The sequence below is a fragment of the Dermacentor silvarum genome, chromosome 1 (genome assembly GCF_013339745.2).
Source record: "Dermacentor silvarum isolate Dsil-2018 chromosome 1, BIME_Dsil_1.4, whole genome shotgun sequence".
In the NCBI taxonomy this organism is placed as follows: domain Eukaryota; kingdom Metazoa; phylum Arthropoda; class Arachnida; order Ixodida; family Ixodidae; genus Dermacentor; species Dermacentor silvarum.
The window spans coordinates 18327596-18342789 of NC_051154.1; the positions used below are offsets into that span (position 1 = coordinate 18327596).

At 47.1% G+C, this 15194-nt stretch overlaps 1 protein-coding gene across 1 annotated transcript in view; it reads left to right on the top strand.

Moving 5' to 3' along the window:
• LOC119457502 (insulin-degrading enzyme-like) overlaps window positions 1-15194 on the top strand; it is a 157329-nt gene that overhangs the window by 39930 nt on the left and 102205 nt on the right. Inside the window, exons 11-12 of the mRNA XM_037719091.2 lie at window positions 896-1068; window positions 6152-6255. Of these exons, the coding sequence (XP_037575019.1) occupies window positions 896-1068; window positions 6152-6255 (277 nt within the window). The remainder of the gene's footprint in view (window positions 1-895; window positions 1069-6151; window positions 6256-15194) is intronic.

Below are 15194 nucleotides of genomic sequence, written 5' to 3' on the forward strand. Positions count from 1 at the left end.
GGTTTTGTAAACCTTGCTACTCCATTCGGATGCTAGCAAATAAAATAGCAAACGAAATTGCGCACTAGTGTTTATGCGAATCGCCGCTACAATGCTTCATCCAGCAGGGGAATGGCGGATAGTGCATGCAATTGTCTGAACTTCACCTTTTTCTCGCTTCAAGCAACAACTTGTCATCTCAAATTTGCTGTCTGACAGCAGTCATCCTCATTTATTGTCTCATTTCTATTATCATACTGTTTTCAAAAAATTACAATTAAAAAATAACTTTAAAATATCTAAAATAGTCCCCTGTGGTGAGCGTGTCTGGTGAAAAGCCAACTAGGTCTAGCAGCATGCATAATCAGAAGTGTCGAAATTTATTTATGCATTCGAAATTACTTCGAAGAATGAAGTAGTTGTCAATTGTTAAACAGTTCACTGCTTCAAAGAAACGTTTAACTAGCATGCAACATACCGTGAACACAAAGAACAATGAAAGAAGCTGCAGTTTGCTTCCTTAACGAAGCCATGCCTAATCTTAGGAAAATGCGATGTGCTAGCCATGTGCTAAAATGACTGCAGCGCATGATTTTCCTTTAATGATTTTTGTAAGAAATGCTATGGTTGAATGCATCTGTGTGCGTGATGAGCGGTTCCAATGCATGGCAAGAAAATAGTGCTGGCCAGATTCCTAACCATAGAACCACTTTTGTTTTAATGAATTGCACTTGCTCAAAGGTATTTCAGGAATTGTGCTATTTGTTTGTATATTGTGTAAGCATTTTTGCATTGTGATGTGTCTTGTAGCCTGTACAGTTACTTCATGATGCAAATGTTTACAGATTGCATTGTTAGTGTCCTGTCCCACTTTGTGAATTGTATTATTACTGTCCCATCCCCATGTTTGTGCCAGAACACACAGACGACATAGTTCAGCTGGTGTTCCAGTACCTGAACATGCTGCGCACTGAAGGCCCCCAGCACTGGGTTTTCCAGGAGCTGCAAGAGCTGTGGCGCATTGCCTTCCGCTTCAAGGGTAAAGACACACCACAGAGCTACGTGCGGGACTTGGCTGGCATGCTCCATGTGAGTATACCAATGCATTATAACTGCATGTGATGCACAATGCAAAGCCTATAACTAATGAAGAGCATTTCAATTAACAGGCTTTTTTCAGATCTATGTACCGTCTAGTGTCCCTTAAAGGGCCCCTCACTAGGCCACATAGCAAATTTTGGTTATACGCTGCTAGCTGTTATGTGCCCTCTTGGGAGCGTTATAGCACAAGAATTTTTCAAATTAGCTTATTAATAGCCAAGATAGAAATATTTCAGGGCCACGAACCCATGATTTCAGGAGGCAAGCATCGCCACCAATGTAGACTCTCTCTCCACTTGCACCGTCTAGCCTCCGCAAGTGAAATGCCTTCTAGTGCCATAAGCACGAATTTTTGAGCTTATAGCACTGGACTTATCATTGCTTCCGGCAAGTGGCTGACTGTGCGTGGCCACTCGAGGCTGTCATTGCTGCAGCTGGAATGGCTAGGGCGGCTGTATTTAGAGTGTACTAGAATACGGTTGAGTGGGCCAAGCGGCGCAGCGCTCCCTAGCTGAGGTGCAAAAAAAAAAATTAAATGGAGGCTTAGGGCGCTGCAAGTGAACAAAATGTTAGGGAGGTACGAGCTGCAGCGGGTTCAGTGGGCTGGCGTCTCTGTCCCTGGAATTGATTGCGCCTCTCTGGGTCTGCAGTGATATATGGTGACCCAGAAGTTATGTTACCACTTTGATTGGACCGCATAATTTGAGACCCATTTTCCGCTATCATCATGAGCCTCGGCACGGGAATATATCGTTTGATCGCAGCGCCACTGATGTTTTTGGTTTTACAGGAACGGGAATGCGCCATGCTGGCCGCTCGACCCACTCTTCCATATTCTAGTATGCTATAGCTACAAAGAGTGCTACTACTATCAAGCCGTACCTTCAGCGCTATGAAGGTGACGTTTCTGAAGTGCTCTGAGCCTAGAACTTGTTACAGTAGAACCCCGCTGTTACGCTCCCGGGTGCTGCGTTTTCCTGGCTGTTACGTCATTTTCAGCCGGTCCCGGCATTGCTCCCATAGGACCCAATGCATTGGTAACCCTGCTGTTGCGTAGCAACTGTGGGACCGTTCCCGCATCATGCGTTGTGAACTGTTACCTCGCGCCAGCCTGAGTGGCCATGTTTGACTTTTCAGGTCACTTGGCTTGGTGGCTTAACGATGGGATTGGCCACATAAAGTGCTGTGGGCAACACATATGTATTTTCGGTTTCCGCCAGCAAAAGCATGGCCTTTGAGATTGGTATTTGCTATCTAAAGATGGTGTCTATGACGCGTTGGGGCCCTAAAATTGGTTTTGGCGCATAGATGTTCCGTATAAAGTCCAAGGACGATAATGCCATCGCCACGCGCCGTATGCTGTATGTGCGAGTGATAGCATGCGAGGGGAGCCGACGACCGCGGCTAAAAAAGGGGGGAGGAAGCACGCCTTCCATCACTCTCGAGGCCCCGGGGGGGGATAAGGGGCGGTGTTGTACTTTGGCATCAACTGCCTACTGCGCGATCCGCCAGGCTGTATCATTGGGGGCAGAGTCTAGGTAGTGTAGGTGCGTCGGCGGCTCGTAGCTTTGTGTGTGCTGAGTGTTCTCGGCGCTCAGTTTGCATTGAAGCGATAGACAGCACGTAGGTCACATCACTCACTGCTGCTGCCGTGCTTTCTCATCCCAGCGTTTTGACAGAGTGTCCGCACTCATCGATTGTGATGTGTTCATGTTTTCCTGTGCGTGCTGACACCATGCTTGTTAATCTAGTTGATAAGCGAATGTTTGTATACAAGTTTATACAGACGATAAAACTACTATCCTTACTTAGTATAGCTGTCTACTATTTGCTATCGCAATCGATGCTTCGGCTTTCGGGCAGAACTGCGACTTTTTTTCAAACATAGGAATTAAAACAAAATTGTGTGCAGTTCGCCACTGCTCTCATTTCTCAATTATTCCAGTTTCTAGGCTCTTGCGTTTCCCAGCTTTTACGTATTTTTATACGGTCCCATGAAAAACATATCAGCGGGGTTCTACTGTAGAAGTCTTAAGCAGGCAAGGAACAAATACGTACTCAGGATGAATGTGGAAGGAAGTTGGCAAGACAAGCTTGCAGAAGAAAAGAAATTGTTGGAAGAACATGTGGTTGCAAGTAGGGCGCTCCTCGCAAGTGCAGAAGAGTTCATTACTGCAGGAATACAACGTAAAGATTTGGTATAAGTTCAAAGTGGCCATGCTCATCTAACAAAGGGGCACTCCAGCCTGGAGCTTACACTCTCGAAGCTTCGAGAAGTGGAAAAATATAATGTGCAAAAAAGTTGAGCAATAGGTGCTTTGGAATTGCCCTGGTTTATTATCTAGAACTGGCTTTCAATTAACCACAGTACAGTGTAGACCGCTTATAACATATGTCGCCGGAGTCGCGAATATCCGCACTATAAGCGGTACTGCACTATAACCAAAGCAACAATTTTCAAGGCCGACACATATGCAAAACATGTGCACCGAGCCGCCACGTGTATGCGACAGTCGAGGAATGCGGCTGGAACGTTTGCATTCAATTTACAGTCGAATCTCGTTGATTCGAACCAAATCACACGGCCGCGCCTCCGACCGGCATTGCTCCGGCACCGCCTGTCACGGATTTCGGTGGACTAAAGATAGACAGGGACAAGTCGTACGTTTACGACAAACATTTATAATTGAAAAAACAAGCGACAAAGAAAACAGCACAAAACAAACAATTTACAACACGAGTGAATTCTAGTAATTCCACAAAATCATCAGCTATCTTGAATTGATGAGTCCAAAATATTTACATTAAGTCCCTCGACGTGGCCACGTCACCTCGTCGTCGCGGCTTCCGACGACACGTCGTTGTGTCCGACGTTCGGTCCACTGTTGAGCTGGTCAGGACGGTGGGATGACCGAGGCGCCTGGATCGCCCGATCAACTCCACTAGCCTGCGGATCGTAGCCGCAGGGAATCTGGGAAACGGTGCCGTCAGCCTGTAGCTGCGGCTTCCGGTGGAACATCCACTCAGCTCGCGGGTCGTGGCCGCGGCAGCCGAAGAAGAGCTTCCACTGGGTTGCCGCCGTCTCCGCGATCCACCCTTCCTGTTCGGCCTTCAGCTCCTTCTGCCTCCGTCGTCCCAGAGCGTAGCTGGGCTGCTCTCCTCGGCTACGTGTCCCTTCTCCCACTGGCCACGTAGCTGCGCGTGCACTTTTGCGCTTCTTCTACTTTCATATTGCATTCCTTTTATTCAGCCGCTCTTATTTTCTAACTTCTTTTTTCTTTATTTCTGCCACCAACTCCTCGTGTCTTCTTCTCTTCTTATCTTCTGCTTTTTCTTCTTTCTTTCTTCCTTTATTGGCTCATGACACCGGCACAGAGTAAAAGCTTAGGAGAGACCCCTCAATGTCGCGCGCGAACAAAACAAAACAAAAAAAACGCGGTGGAAATTTCACCCTCTCTCAAATGGCAAGGCCGCCGATTTCGCGTTGCGCCGGAACATGCGTGTACGTGCCGGCGTCTCAGCCACGCTACCGTAGCCACGCGTAGAAAGTGGCAGTGAGCCCTCCTTTCTCCTTTGTTTCCTCTACTTTCTAGTCACTTGTTGACCTTGCACGCTGCGGCTACGGCGCAGAGGGAAGCAGCGGCGCTGTCCCAGGCCGGACAACGAAGCTGCCCACGCCGGCAAACGCCCGCTTCCCGATAACGGCAGAAAACGAAACCTCGAGGAGCTCGCGCCGGGCCGGCTGGAGTGGCGGCGCGTGCACGGCGGCGGGCGCGCAGAATGACAGTCGAAAGTGAGGGAGCTACGAGGGAGGGCGAGGGGAGCCACCGAAGCGGCGGAGTTGCCGATGCGAAGTCCGCTTCCCTGCCGCCCTCCTCCCTCACAGTCCGCGGTCTCCGCGTGCGCCCTTCGCCGTGCCGTGCCGGCGCCGCCCGCTCCCTGAAGCTTCGTTGGCCGGCAGTTGGAAGTTTCGTGGCCCTCGCTCGCTATGCGCGCCGTGAAATTTCACGACTCGCACTCAAGATTCTGGTTTCAGCCTCACTGGCTGCTCGTTCGCACCACGTGCCCTTCTCCTCCACTTCGTTTCTCTTTCTTCCTCGAGCACTCCTTGGGGCGCCCATTTGAGGGGAGCGTTCGCCGTCTCCGCTGACTTCCGTACTCCCAGGCAGCCGCACTGTAACTGGTATTTCGTTTCCCGCAACTGCACTATAAGCGATACGTGTATACATGGAGTGCTATGGGAAAATTAACGGGAGTCTGAAGAGACTGCACTATATCCGGTCCTGCACTATATGCGGTTACATTATAAGTGGTCTATACTGTAGTTCACTAACTGTGGCTTCTCCGTACATTCTCTGTACAATGTCTAGAGCTACTTTTCAAAATTTCAGACTCACTATTGCAGAATGCATGTTTTTTTTCTGATTGCTGTCACTAATTAAAAGCTACCGGCACTATTAAAATTTGCAAGCGCTAGACGATTTCAGTATCAGGGTAATCTGCTCCAAAATTTATATTTGTCTTCTCCAACGTGCTTCAAAATGCACTTTTGTCTCCTACAAACTGCTTGAAAACACAATTTTAATTGCTCCAAAATGACTTTGGGCAGTCCCACCTTGGAGCATAACTTCTGCCGAGCCTTAGTCATTCCGGATGTCATCGGAGCAAAAGAGCAAAATACATGAAAAGGAGGGAAGCATACCAAGGTGCATGGCATGCTGCAATATCTCGCAACATACCTATCTCCTACCAATATCATACCAGTACCATTACCTCGTAAAATGTAGCAGTACGAGGCAGTCATTTAGCACGGCTGAAGTATTGCCGACTAATACTAGAGTACTGGGCCATGCGCTCGGATCAAGTTGTTGATGGCACTCGTTACCTGGCGTCTCATTCATGGCTCAATAAACATGATTTGGGGTGTTGTCCGCTTCACATGCCACGGATAAAATTCGTGCAACTGATGGCACTGTTTTCTGTGCGGTCCAGCACCATGTGGTAACTGCACAGTCCTTGTGGTCATTTATATTTTTTTGCAGTTCTGATCAGTTTTTACTTTTTTTTCCAGCTTTTTCCATTTCAAGATGTTCTTGCTGGGCCATATTTATTAGAAGAGTATCGACCAGATTTGATTAAAGATTTATTGCATTACCTCAGGCCTGACAATGTACGGTGAGTGCTGACTGTCAGTTTTTTTTTACTCTCTTTGGAATCTTAACTCTGTTAGGTCTCAAACTTTCCCTTCGGATAAAGGAACGATAACACAGTAGTGCAAACAATCACAAGAGCATTTATAGCACCTTTCATGCACCAATGCGAGCTAGCCGAACTACAGCCAATGGAACATGCCAATGGGCGCTGACGAATCGAGTGAGTCCGGCCCACCCTGACAGGATATAGAATGAATATGTTCATTCCATGCCAGACGCATCGAATGCGTCTGGATTCCATGCCAGACGCATCGAATGCGTCTGGCATGGAATGCGTCTGGCAGATCTTATTCTACATGTGTATAGTCACACGAACAGTCGCGCGTTCGAACGATCGTGTTCGTCCATCCTGGTGCCCCGCTCTGAAGTCTTTCTTGGAATGGCCCCGCGAAGTGTGCTGGTGCGTGCGAAACATCTGCGCACCCAGCTGACTTCAAGCCAAAGAGAAAAAGAGTACTCCCTGTTGTGCCCAAGTAACCCTGCCATGGCATTAGCAGCTTAGCACACTCTCCATCTCTAATACCATTGTGCAACTATGCCGACCAACAGCGGGGCCTAGCTGCGCGGGAAAGCCAGATTACAAGAGATGCAAGAGCCATGTGGACTAAACAGCATAAGGGTGCGCAAGAGAGTTCAGCTTCCCTATAAGTCTTGTGGGGATGCGCAACTCTCACGCGGCTCCTGTAATCCGGCTTCACCGCGTGGCTAAGCGCCGGAGGCAGTCGTAGTGGTTGCGAGAGATGGCGTGAGTGTTGCGATGCTAACGCCACCGAACGGCGGGTTGACTGGGGAGAAAAAGGTCGAAGGCTCTTCCTCTTTGGCTTGGGATCGGTGACCAACACGCATGAATGCTTCGTGCATGCGCCGGCCCGCTTCGCGAGACCGTCTCGCGAGGCTAAGAGCTGGACACCAGTATGGACAAACACGGATCGTTAGAACGCGCCACTGTTCGCGTGACCGTACAAGTGAACGACTAGGCATTGGTGTTACAGCATGGGGCGAACATATTCGCTAGCTATCGGGTCGCGGTGAGTGGACTTCCTTGATTTGTCGCACGCCCATGTGAATGTTCTATTGGTAGTAATTCGGCTAGTGTGTATTAGTGTATGAAAGGTGCAATAAACGCCCTTTTGATTGTTTACTGTGTTGTCGTTCCTTTGTCCCAAGAGCACATGTGAGAGCCCACATCTGGCTGACCAACGTGGACCTCTTAGGGCATTGGACGATAATTTTGGCAGTTTTGCTCGGTTCGAAACAACCTTTGTTTCAACCGAAGCGTATTCCTAGTGTGGATTTTGATCGCTAGCGTCGGCGGCGTGCTTTCTTGAGCGAGGCGACGGTTGCTGTAGCGTGTTTGAACTTTGCAACATGCTAAGCCTTTTCGCGGGTGTTTTGAAGTACACTCGTCGGTACGAAAACCACGTGGTCTGCATCCTGGGAGAGCGAGGCGTAGCGCCCGCGGAGCATTGGCAAGCCTGAAGCGAGTGAGTACGGAAGCCTCGTGGGTGGTCCGAATTTCTTATGTAAATAGCTTCTTTCTCTTTGACTTCGGAAGTCGCAGCTCAGGGAGCCGGGTGGCCGCGGGCCACGGGTGCCGCTACGGGCTGACTGGTATTGCAGCCTGGCACCGGGCGCTCCAACACCGTCTGGGACGGTGGGCGCCGTAAACTCGGATGCTTTGTGCACCGAGCGGGGTAGGACCACCTCATAGAGCTAACGTCTCCTCGTGGCTGCCTGTTCTTGTGCCCTTTCTGGGATTTTTTTTTGGATGCCAGTTGTTGTCAGGGTAGCGACACATTGGGCCTAAGGCTTTACGAAGCCGCCTGTCTCACGTGGAGGGACACAACCTGGTGGACCGTGGTGTTAATGTGTCGCACATTGCTTCCCTCATTAGTTCGCCTCGCACGAATTGAAATTACTCGTTCGACTCAAAAAAGTAAGCTTTGTTCACGTGAACTTAGGATCGGATATTCCACCCGAAATTTTGCTAGCCGAATTGAACATCGTACCACGTGGGCGATGCGTGTGCCGAATTCCTCTCCCTTGCACTACTTTAGTGTTTGTCGAGTGCGTTCAGTGTACGCAGCGTGAGCGGAGTCACCCCTGGTTTGCTGTCACCTGCACATCGTCTGCGCTGCTGCCCCGTCCTACGAACGAGCCACCCCTGGCAATGGAGATGCCTGTGGCCAGTTCGGCGCAGCGACTTCGGCGGCCCCCTGCGTCCGGCTTGCAATGCTCGGCGGCTGGGAAAAGAGCCGGCAGTCACCAACGGCTACTGCGGCTCTCGTCAGCAGGGCGCGTCGGCGCGAGCGACGCTTGCTCTTGCCCACGTCTGCGTCGCCGCAGAAGTGGGACTGGAGTCCGCTGGAGTCGTGCCATCGAATCTGCAGAGGTGGTGCTGTGGCCAACGGACGCCAACGGTGAACCCCAGAGACAATGTTGGCTCGCATGTTGTGGATAACGTGTGGACATTTCCTCGGCGCGGCCACTGTCGCATGTACAGTAGAACCCTGCTGTTAAGTTTTTCACGGGACCGTAAAAAAAAACGTAAGAGCCGGGAAACGCAAGAGCCAGGAAACAGGAAAAATTGAGAAATGGGAGTAGTGTTGAACTGCACACAATATTATTTTAATTCTTACGTGCGACAAAAAGTAGTTTCGCCCTACAGCCGAAGTATCGATTGCGATGAGCTATACAAAGTAAGAATAGTAGTTTTATAGTCTGTATAAACCTGTAAACATTCGGTTATTAGACAGTTTTAGTTTAGCGTGGTTACCGGAATAGCGGGCGTACCGGAATAGCGGGATCGAAATGCGCATGCGCAGAACACTAAACGACCCATACCGTTTACCGTGCGCACGCTATTTCTCAGAGTTAACGTTACCGTGTTAGCGTGTTTATGTAGTGTACGTAAAACATGGCGGCGGTCCCGGCCGCCCGCTTCAAACTGAATTTGGAGTTGCTGTTGAATAATTGACTTCGTTGGTAGGAAATGACTGCGTAAATGCCTTTCGCTTACCTTCAGGCAGGATCGACAATAAGTTTTTATGGATAATTTAGCGGAGTTTACGAGATCGCTTCTCGTTTCGAACGCGCCTAAGCCTAACGAAAAAAAAATTCTACGAGATGTGAGCGCCACCTGTCGATAAAGTCGGGAGATAGGCGCGACGACGGCATATGGCCTCTGAGATTGGAGAACTTCGGAGGCTATGGTAGACAGCTTGTACTGCTTGTCTGTTTCGTTGCAGATCGACGGACATGTGAAGTAAAAATACAACGCGCTCCTGGCTTCCATTGCGCTGCCTATCGCACTTTCCGGACACACACACATAGAATTAGGTGCCCTATATGCGAAATTCAAAGCGTAATGGAATAGCGTCCCGCACGTAAACTACGCTATCACGCTATACTAAAACTCTCTTTCTGCAAAGTTCGTTTGCGGAACGGTAACGCTATTTCCCGTAACCCCGCTATTACGCTAACGCTAAACTAAAACTGTCTATTAACTAATTAACAAACATGGTGTCAGCGCCCACAGGCAAACATGAACACATCACACTCGATGAGCGCGGACACGCGCAGTTAAGCGCCGCTGCAGAAGCGAGCGAAGTGAACTTCGTGCTGTTGTCTATCGCTTCAACCCAAACTGAGCGCCGAGAACACACAGCACGCACAAAGCCACGAGCCGCAGACGCACCTACACTGCGTAGAATCTGCCGCCACGCAGATCGCTTTCAAGATACGGCCCGCGGGACCGCGCGCCGCCGCGCAGTATGATGCCAGAGCACAACGCTGCCCGCTTTCCCCCCCCCCTCACTCCCTCGCTGGTGCCTGGAGCGCAGCGGAAGGAGGTGCGCTTCCTCCCTGCTTTTCTTTCGCGCGCGAGACGCAGTCGCCGGCTCCCCTCGCATGCTTTCACTCGCACATTCAGCATACGGCCGCGCGGCTCTCCTCGCATGCTTTCACTCGCACATATAGCATACGGCCGCGCGGCTCCCCTCGCACGCTTTCACTCGCACATACAGCATACGGCGCGCGGCGACGTGTGCTGTATGTGCGAGTGAAAGCGTGCGAGGGGAGCCGATGACTGTGTCTCGCGCGCGAAAGAAAGCATACGGCGTGCAGCGACGGCGTTATCGCTCTTGGACTTTATATGGAACATCTATGAGCCAAAACCAATTTTATCTTTAGATAGCAAAAGCGGATATCAAAGGCCATACTTTTGCTGGCGGAAACTGAAAATACGTAATAAATGTCGCCCCCAGCACTTTGGGCGGTCAATGCCATCGTCAAGCAACCAAGCCAAGCGACATGAAAAGTCAAAATGGCCGCTCGGGCCGGCGCGGTGTAGCAGTTCGCAACGTATGATGCGAGAACGGTCCCACAGTTGCAACGTAACAGCGGGGTTACCAATGCATTGGGTTCTATGGGAGCTGTGCCGGGACTGGCCTAAAACGACGTAACAGCTGGGAAAACGCAGCACCCGGGAACGTAATAGCGGGGTTCTACTACTAACTTTTGTTCGCGACGCGTGCATTGATAGACCATGTGACATGTTTCGCCGGAGTATGTGTAGTGATTTAGGGTTGGGGGGGGATGTGGAGATGTGCGACTCGCACGCGTCTCCTGTAATCCGGCTTCACCGCGTGGCTAAGCGCCGGAGGCAGTCGTAGTGGTTGCGGCGCGTTGCGAGAGATGGCGCGAGTGTCGCGATGCTAATGCCACCGAACGGCGGGTTGACTTGGGAGAAAAAGGTCGAAGGCTCTTCCTCTTTGGCTTGGGATCGGCGACCAACACGCACGAACGCTTCGCGCGTGCGCCGGCCCGCTTAGCGGGACCGTCTCGCGAGGCTAAGAGCAGGACACCGGCATGGACGAACACGGATCATTCGAACGCGCCACCGTTCGCGTGACCGTGCACGTGAACAAACTAGGCGTTGGTGTCACAGCATGGGGCGAACATATTCGCTCGCTATCGGGTTGCGGTGAGTCGGACTTCCTTGATTTGTCGCACGCCCATGTGAATGTTCTATTGGTAGTAATTCGGCTAGTGTGTATTAGTGTATGAGAGGTGCAATAAATGCCCTTTTGATTGTTTGCACTACTGTGTTGTTGTTCCTTTGTCCCAAGAGCACATGTGAGAGCCCAGAGTCTTGCTTTCAGGATTGTAGTTACTAGTATGTTCTGTGTGGAGGGGAGTAGTTTTATAGATGTCCTGAATACTACTTCAGTATTGTTAAAAATAGATAAAAGGCATTACACATTTTAAAAGCCAGTTTAGTTATATCAGTGTTTATAAAGGCACAATTCGGGGAAAAAAATGTCTGGCTATTGATTATGAGATCATGGGTACGAATTCCAGCCAGTGTGGGCACATCGCAACTCTGGCTAATCGATGGAAGTTGGCTTGCTTAAATTTTCTTTTTCTTCTTTATGACAACCACCTATATATAAATACCTAAAGCCACCCAGCTGTCATTGGAGTAGAACAAATCAGGGTAACTACAATCAACCGCTTCTGTGTGAGAATACTAATATATATTTTTTTCTTTTGCCATAGAGTTATGAAACAGATTACCAGGTGACATGGGTGTCCATTCTTTAGATATTCCATCAGGCGCAAATTAAATCTGGCGTGGCAAAAATTTTTTTTGTTCTGATTGTGAGTAGATAACGCTATTATAGAAGGAATCCACAAGAAATTAAGAAAAAAATTTGTTGGTTAAGTTTTTCTGTGGTGTACGTTGTGCCTCTAAGCAGTAATATCAGTGAAAGGTGATGAAGAAAACACGCTTTTATTTCGGAGGCTCGGAAATAATCATTGCGGAAACACTGTTTAGGAAGTCTTTTCTGTAAAAGTCATCAGAAATTGTCTATTTGTTATGAAATAAATAAAAACAGTCATTCTGAGATGTCAAACATAGAAAAACATTGCACTTCCTGCAGCGGACACAGCTTTTATATGTGCATTCCTCTCTCCGGCAGCGTTGTGCATTGGCTGTTGGGGTCCCGTTCTTCATTAGCGTCGCTTATGTGGAAAGCGCCTCTGATTTTGAAGAATGTCTTCACGCCCATCGAATCAGCTATTGCGGGAATCCTCGTTACAGTTTTGTGCTTGTGGGGATGTACAATCTTTTTTTTTTTTTATTGTACTCTTTCTTCAGCCAAGTCTGCTTCTAGTTTATTATTAGTGTATTTGCTTTTTCAGAAACACATTCCTGTCGCCGTTACTGTGGCATTAATATGGCAATATAGAATTTAGTGTACTCTTTTCACCATGAATGCGACCCGCCGCGGGTGCTTAGCGACTACGGTGTTGTGCTGCTAAGCACGAGGTCCAGGATCAAATCCCGGCCGCAACATCATGCATTTTGATGGGGGCAGAGTGCAAGAAACACCCGTGTCCCCTGCATTGGGAGCACATTAGCGATCCCTTGGTGGTCAAAATTAATCCGGAGTCCCCCACTATGGCAGTGCATCATAATCTAATTGGGGTTTTGGCACGTGAAGCCCCAGAATTCATTCATTAATTCACCATGAAGTTACTGCTGTTTTTCGTTGTTTTTGTTTGTGCTCTCTTCCTGTTTTTTGCTGTGTAATATTGGAGCTAAATATGCACAATTTTCAGTATATCCTCTGCTGTATGAGCCTGTGTAATGCTCACAGTAAGGGAAAATAAATAAATAAATAAATAAAATAAAAAATTCAAATGTGGGCAAAATGCAAGAAATGCTCATATACACAGATTTAGGTACATGCACCTTTGCAATGTTAAATGTGGGCAAGTATTATATTAGTTATTGAAGAATAACAGACAGGCAAGACTATGCTTTGAATTAAACTTTGGCAACAGGTCTAGTCACGCATGCAGTTAGATTGAAACATCATTAAAGAAAATATGTTATGTAGGCATTTATCCAGATGGAGTGGAGTGGTGAGGAATTGCAAGGACAAATTGGTTGCTTTCTGTGTTGTATACCGGGTGTTTAATTTTAAAGTTAACATAAATTTTCTTAATTTCCTGTGGCATTTAGAGCAAATTTACTTATTGAGCTGGAATACTTGTACATTACTTACACTGGAAACGAATATGCATAATGGACTAATTAAGAAAATTTAACTTATTAGACTTTTAACTAGTAGATAAACGCAGTCAAATGATGGACACACTCAAACTTGCCGTAAACATGGACTGTTCCACTTTTTTAACATGCCTTTTCATGCATTGAAGCTCCAAAGTGACTGGAACACCAATGCATTTCGTCGCACACTTAGCGAACGCATATCTCGATACTGGCATCATTCTCAGAATTGGTTCCAAGTGATATAACTTTACAAATTGTAGCTGGTGACTTTTAAATTGCAATATGTTGCATTAAGTAAATTATTTTAATATTTAGCCAAACTTTTTTGATTAGTCAAATATTCACTTTCATTTTTTGTGTAAATAATGTTGGCTTCTGATAGTAATCTAGCTGAAGAAGTAGAATTTTGCTACATGTCACAGGTGATCTTTAAATATTCTGTTAATGTTAAAATAAAACCCCGCTTATAGTAGGGCATTTTCTGTTTAACGTCACTGACAGCCTAGTTCTTTGAGGCAGATGCATCGTGGTGAAAATAATTTTTCTCACAAGATGCTAAAATATATTTTTATTTGCAGATTTTGCAATGTTTGTTTATTTTTTGGCTTAGCATTTAGTGCCTATTTCCTCTGCGCAAGCTGGAAAGCCAGCTGGGTGCCATTTTTTTTTTTTTTCATTTGAACTAACGAGTTCAACAAATTTCTAAGGAACCTTCATGTGTGTCCTAAAGTGTATTGTAATATTTTTATAATAAAAAGAGTGCTAGTTTACATGCATGCTGTTCTGCAAAACATACAATTTAATAGAGTTTGTGTAATTAACTGTAACAGTTAATTAACTCTCTGGTTAATGCAAACATTTAAGATGTTTATAAAATTGATAGCATGTGACATAGCATACAGCCTGTAATGTGCCAAGTAGAAAAATTTGGCTATTGCACCATGCAATTTGTTCCTTCTGCTCTTTTGTATGGGAAATGTAGATGTTTTAGTGCGTTGTTCAGCCATAATCATGTAATTCTGCAGAACTTTTAATTTATCAACACTTGTTTAGCACGTTTTCTTGCCTGCAATCCTCTAATACAACTCAAACTTGTGCAAAAGTGGTGATTATTATGTAAGTTGTAGTGTACTCGACATTGTAATGAAAAATTGTAACTCAACTGGAAATAAAAAAGATGACTTAGGACTGTGGCCAGAAATATTCACTTACTGCATTATAGCAGTTGTAATGTGCAGTCAGCAGTGAATAAACTGTGATGCTTTAAATGTAGTAGCCTTCAATATATTCTGTGCCACAGTCAAGGGTACATACTTTGGGCAGTGGTGAAATCATGCAACCTGTTGCCATTAACCCTAAGCTGTTCTTTTGTGAAGTGTTTCTCATTATGCCTTTACAGGGCATTGACTGTGGCAGTGGAAGTTTGCTTATAATTTAATCAAAAATGCATAGTTTTAACAAATTTTCTTTGTTTTAGAATGCAGTTATTGAGCAGCATCTCATATACCTTTTTTACGATGTACATGGTCGAAATGTGTGACACGTGTTTGTGGCGGAATACTGCGTAATACTGAATAGGCAGGGACAAAATATTATGGAACCTGCGCAAGCGCATGCAAAACTATATTCTTGCGCCCTCTGATGAAGCAAGCGTCGGGTGTCAAGATATAGCATTGTGTATCCTTTTGTGCTCATGTGCCAATATGTCTGTTGTAGAATGGTGGTCTTTTTCCTATGAGCTTTGCCAGGCTGTTTTTAAAACCAGCTTCGCCGCAGTACATTAGTGTTATGCGGTAAGGCATACGAATGCCGCAAAG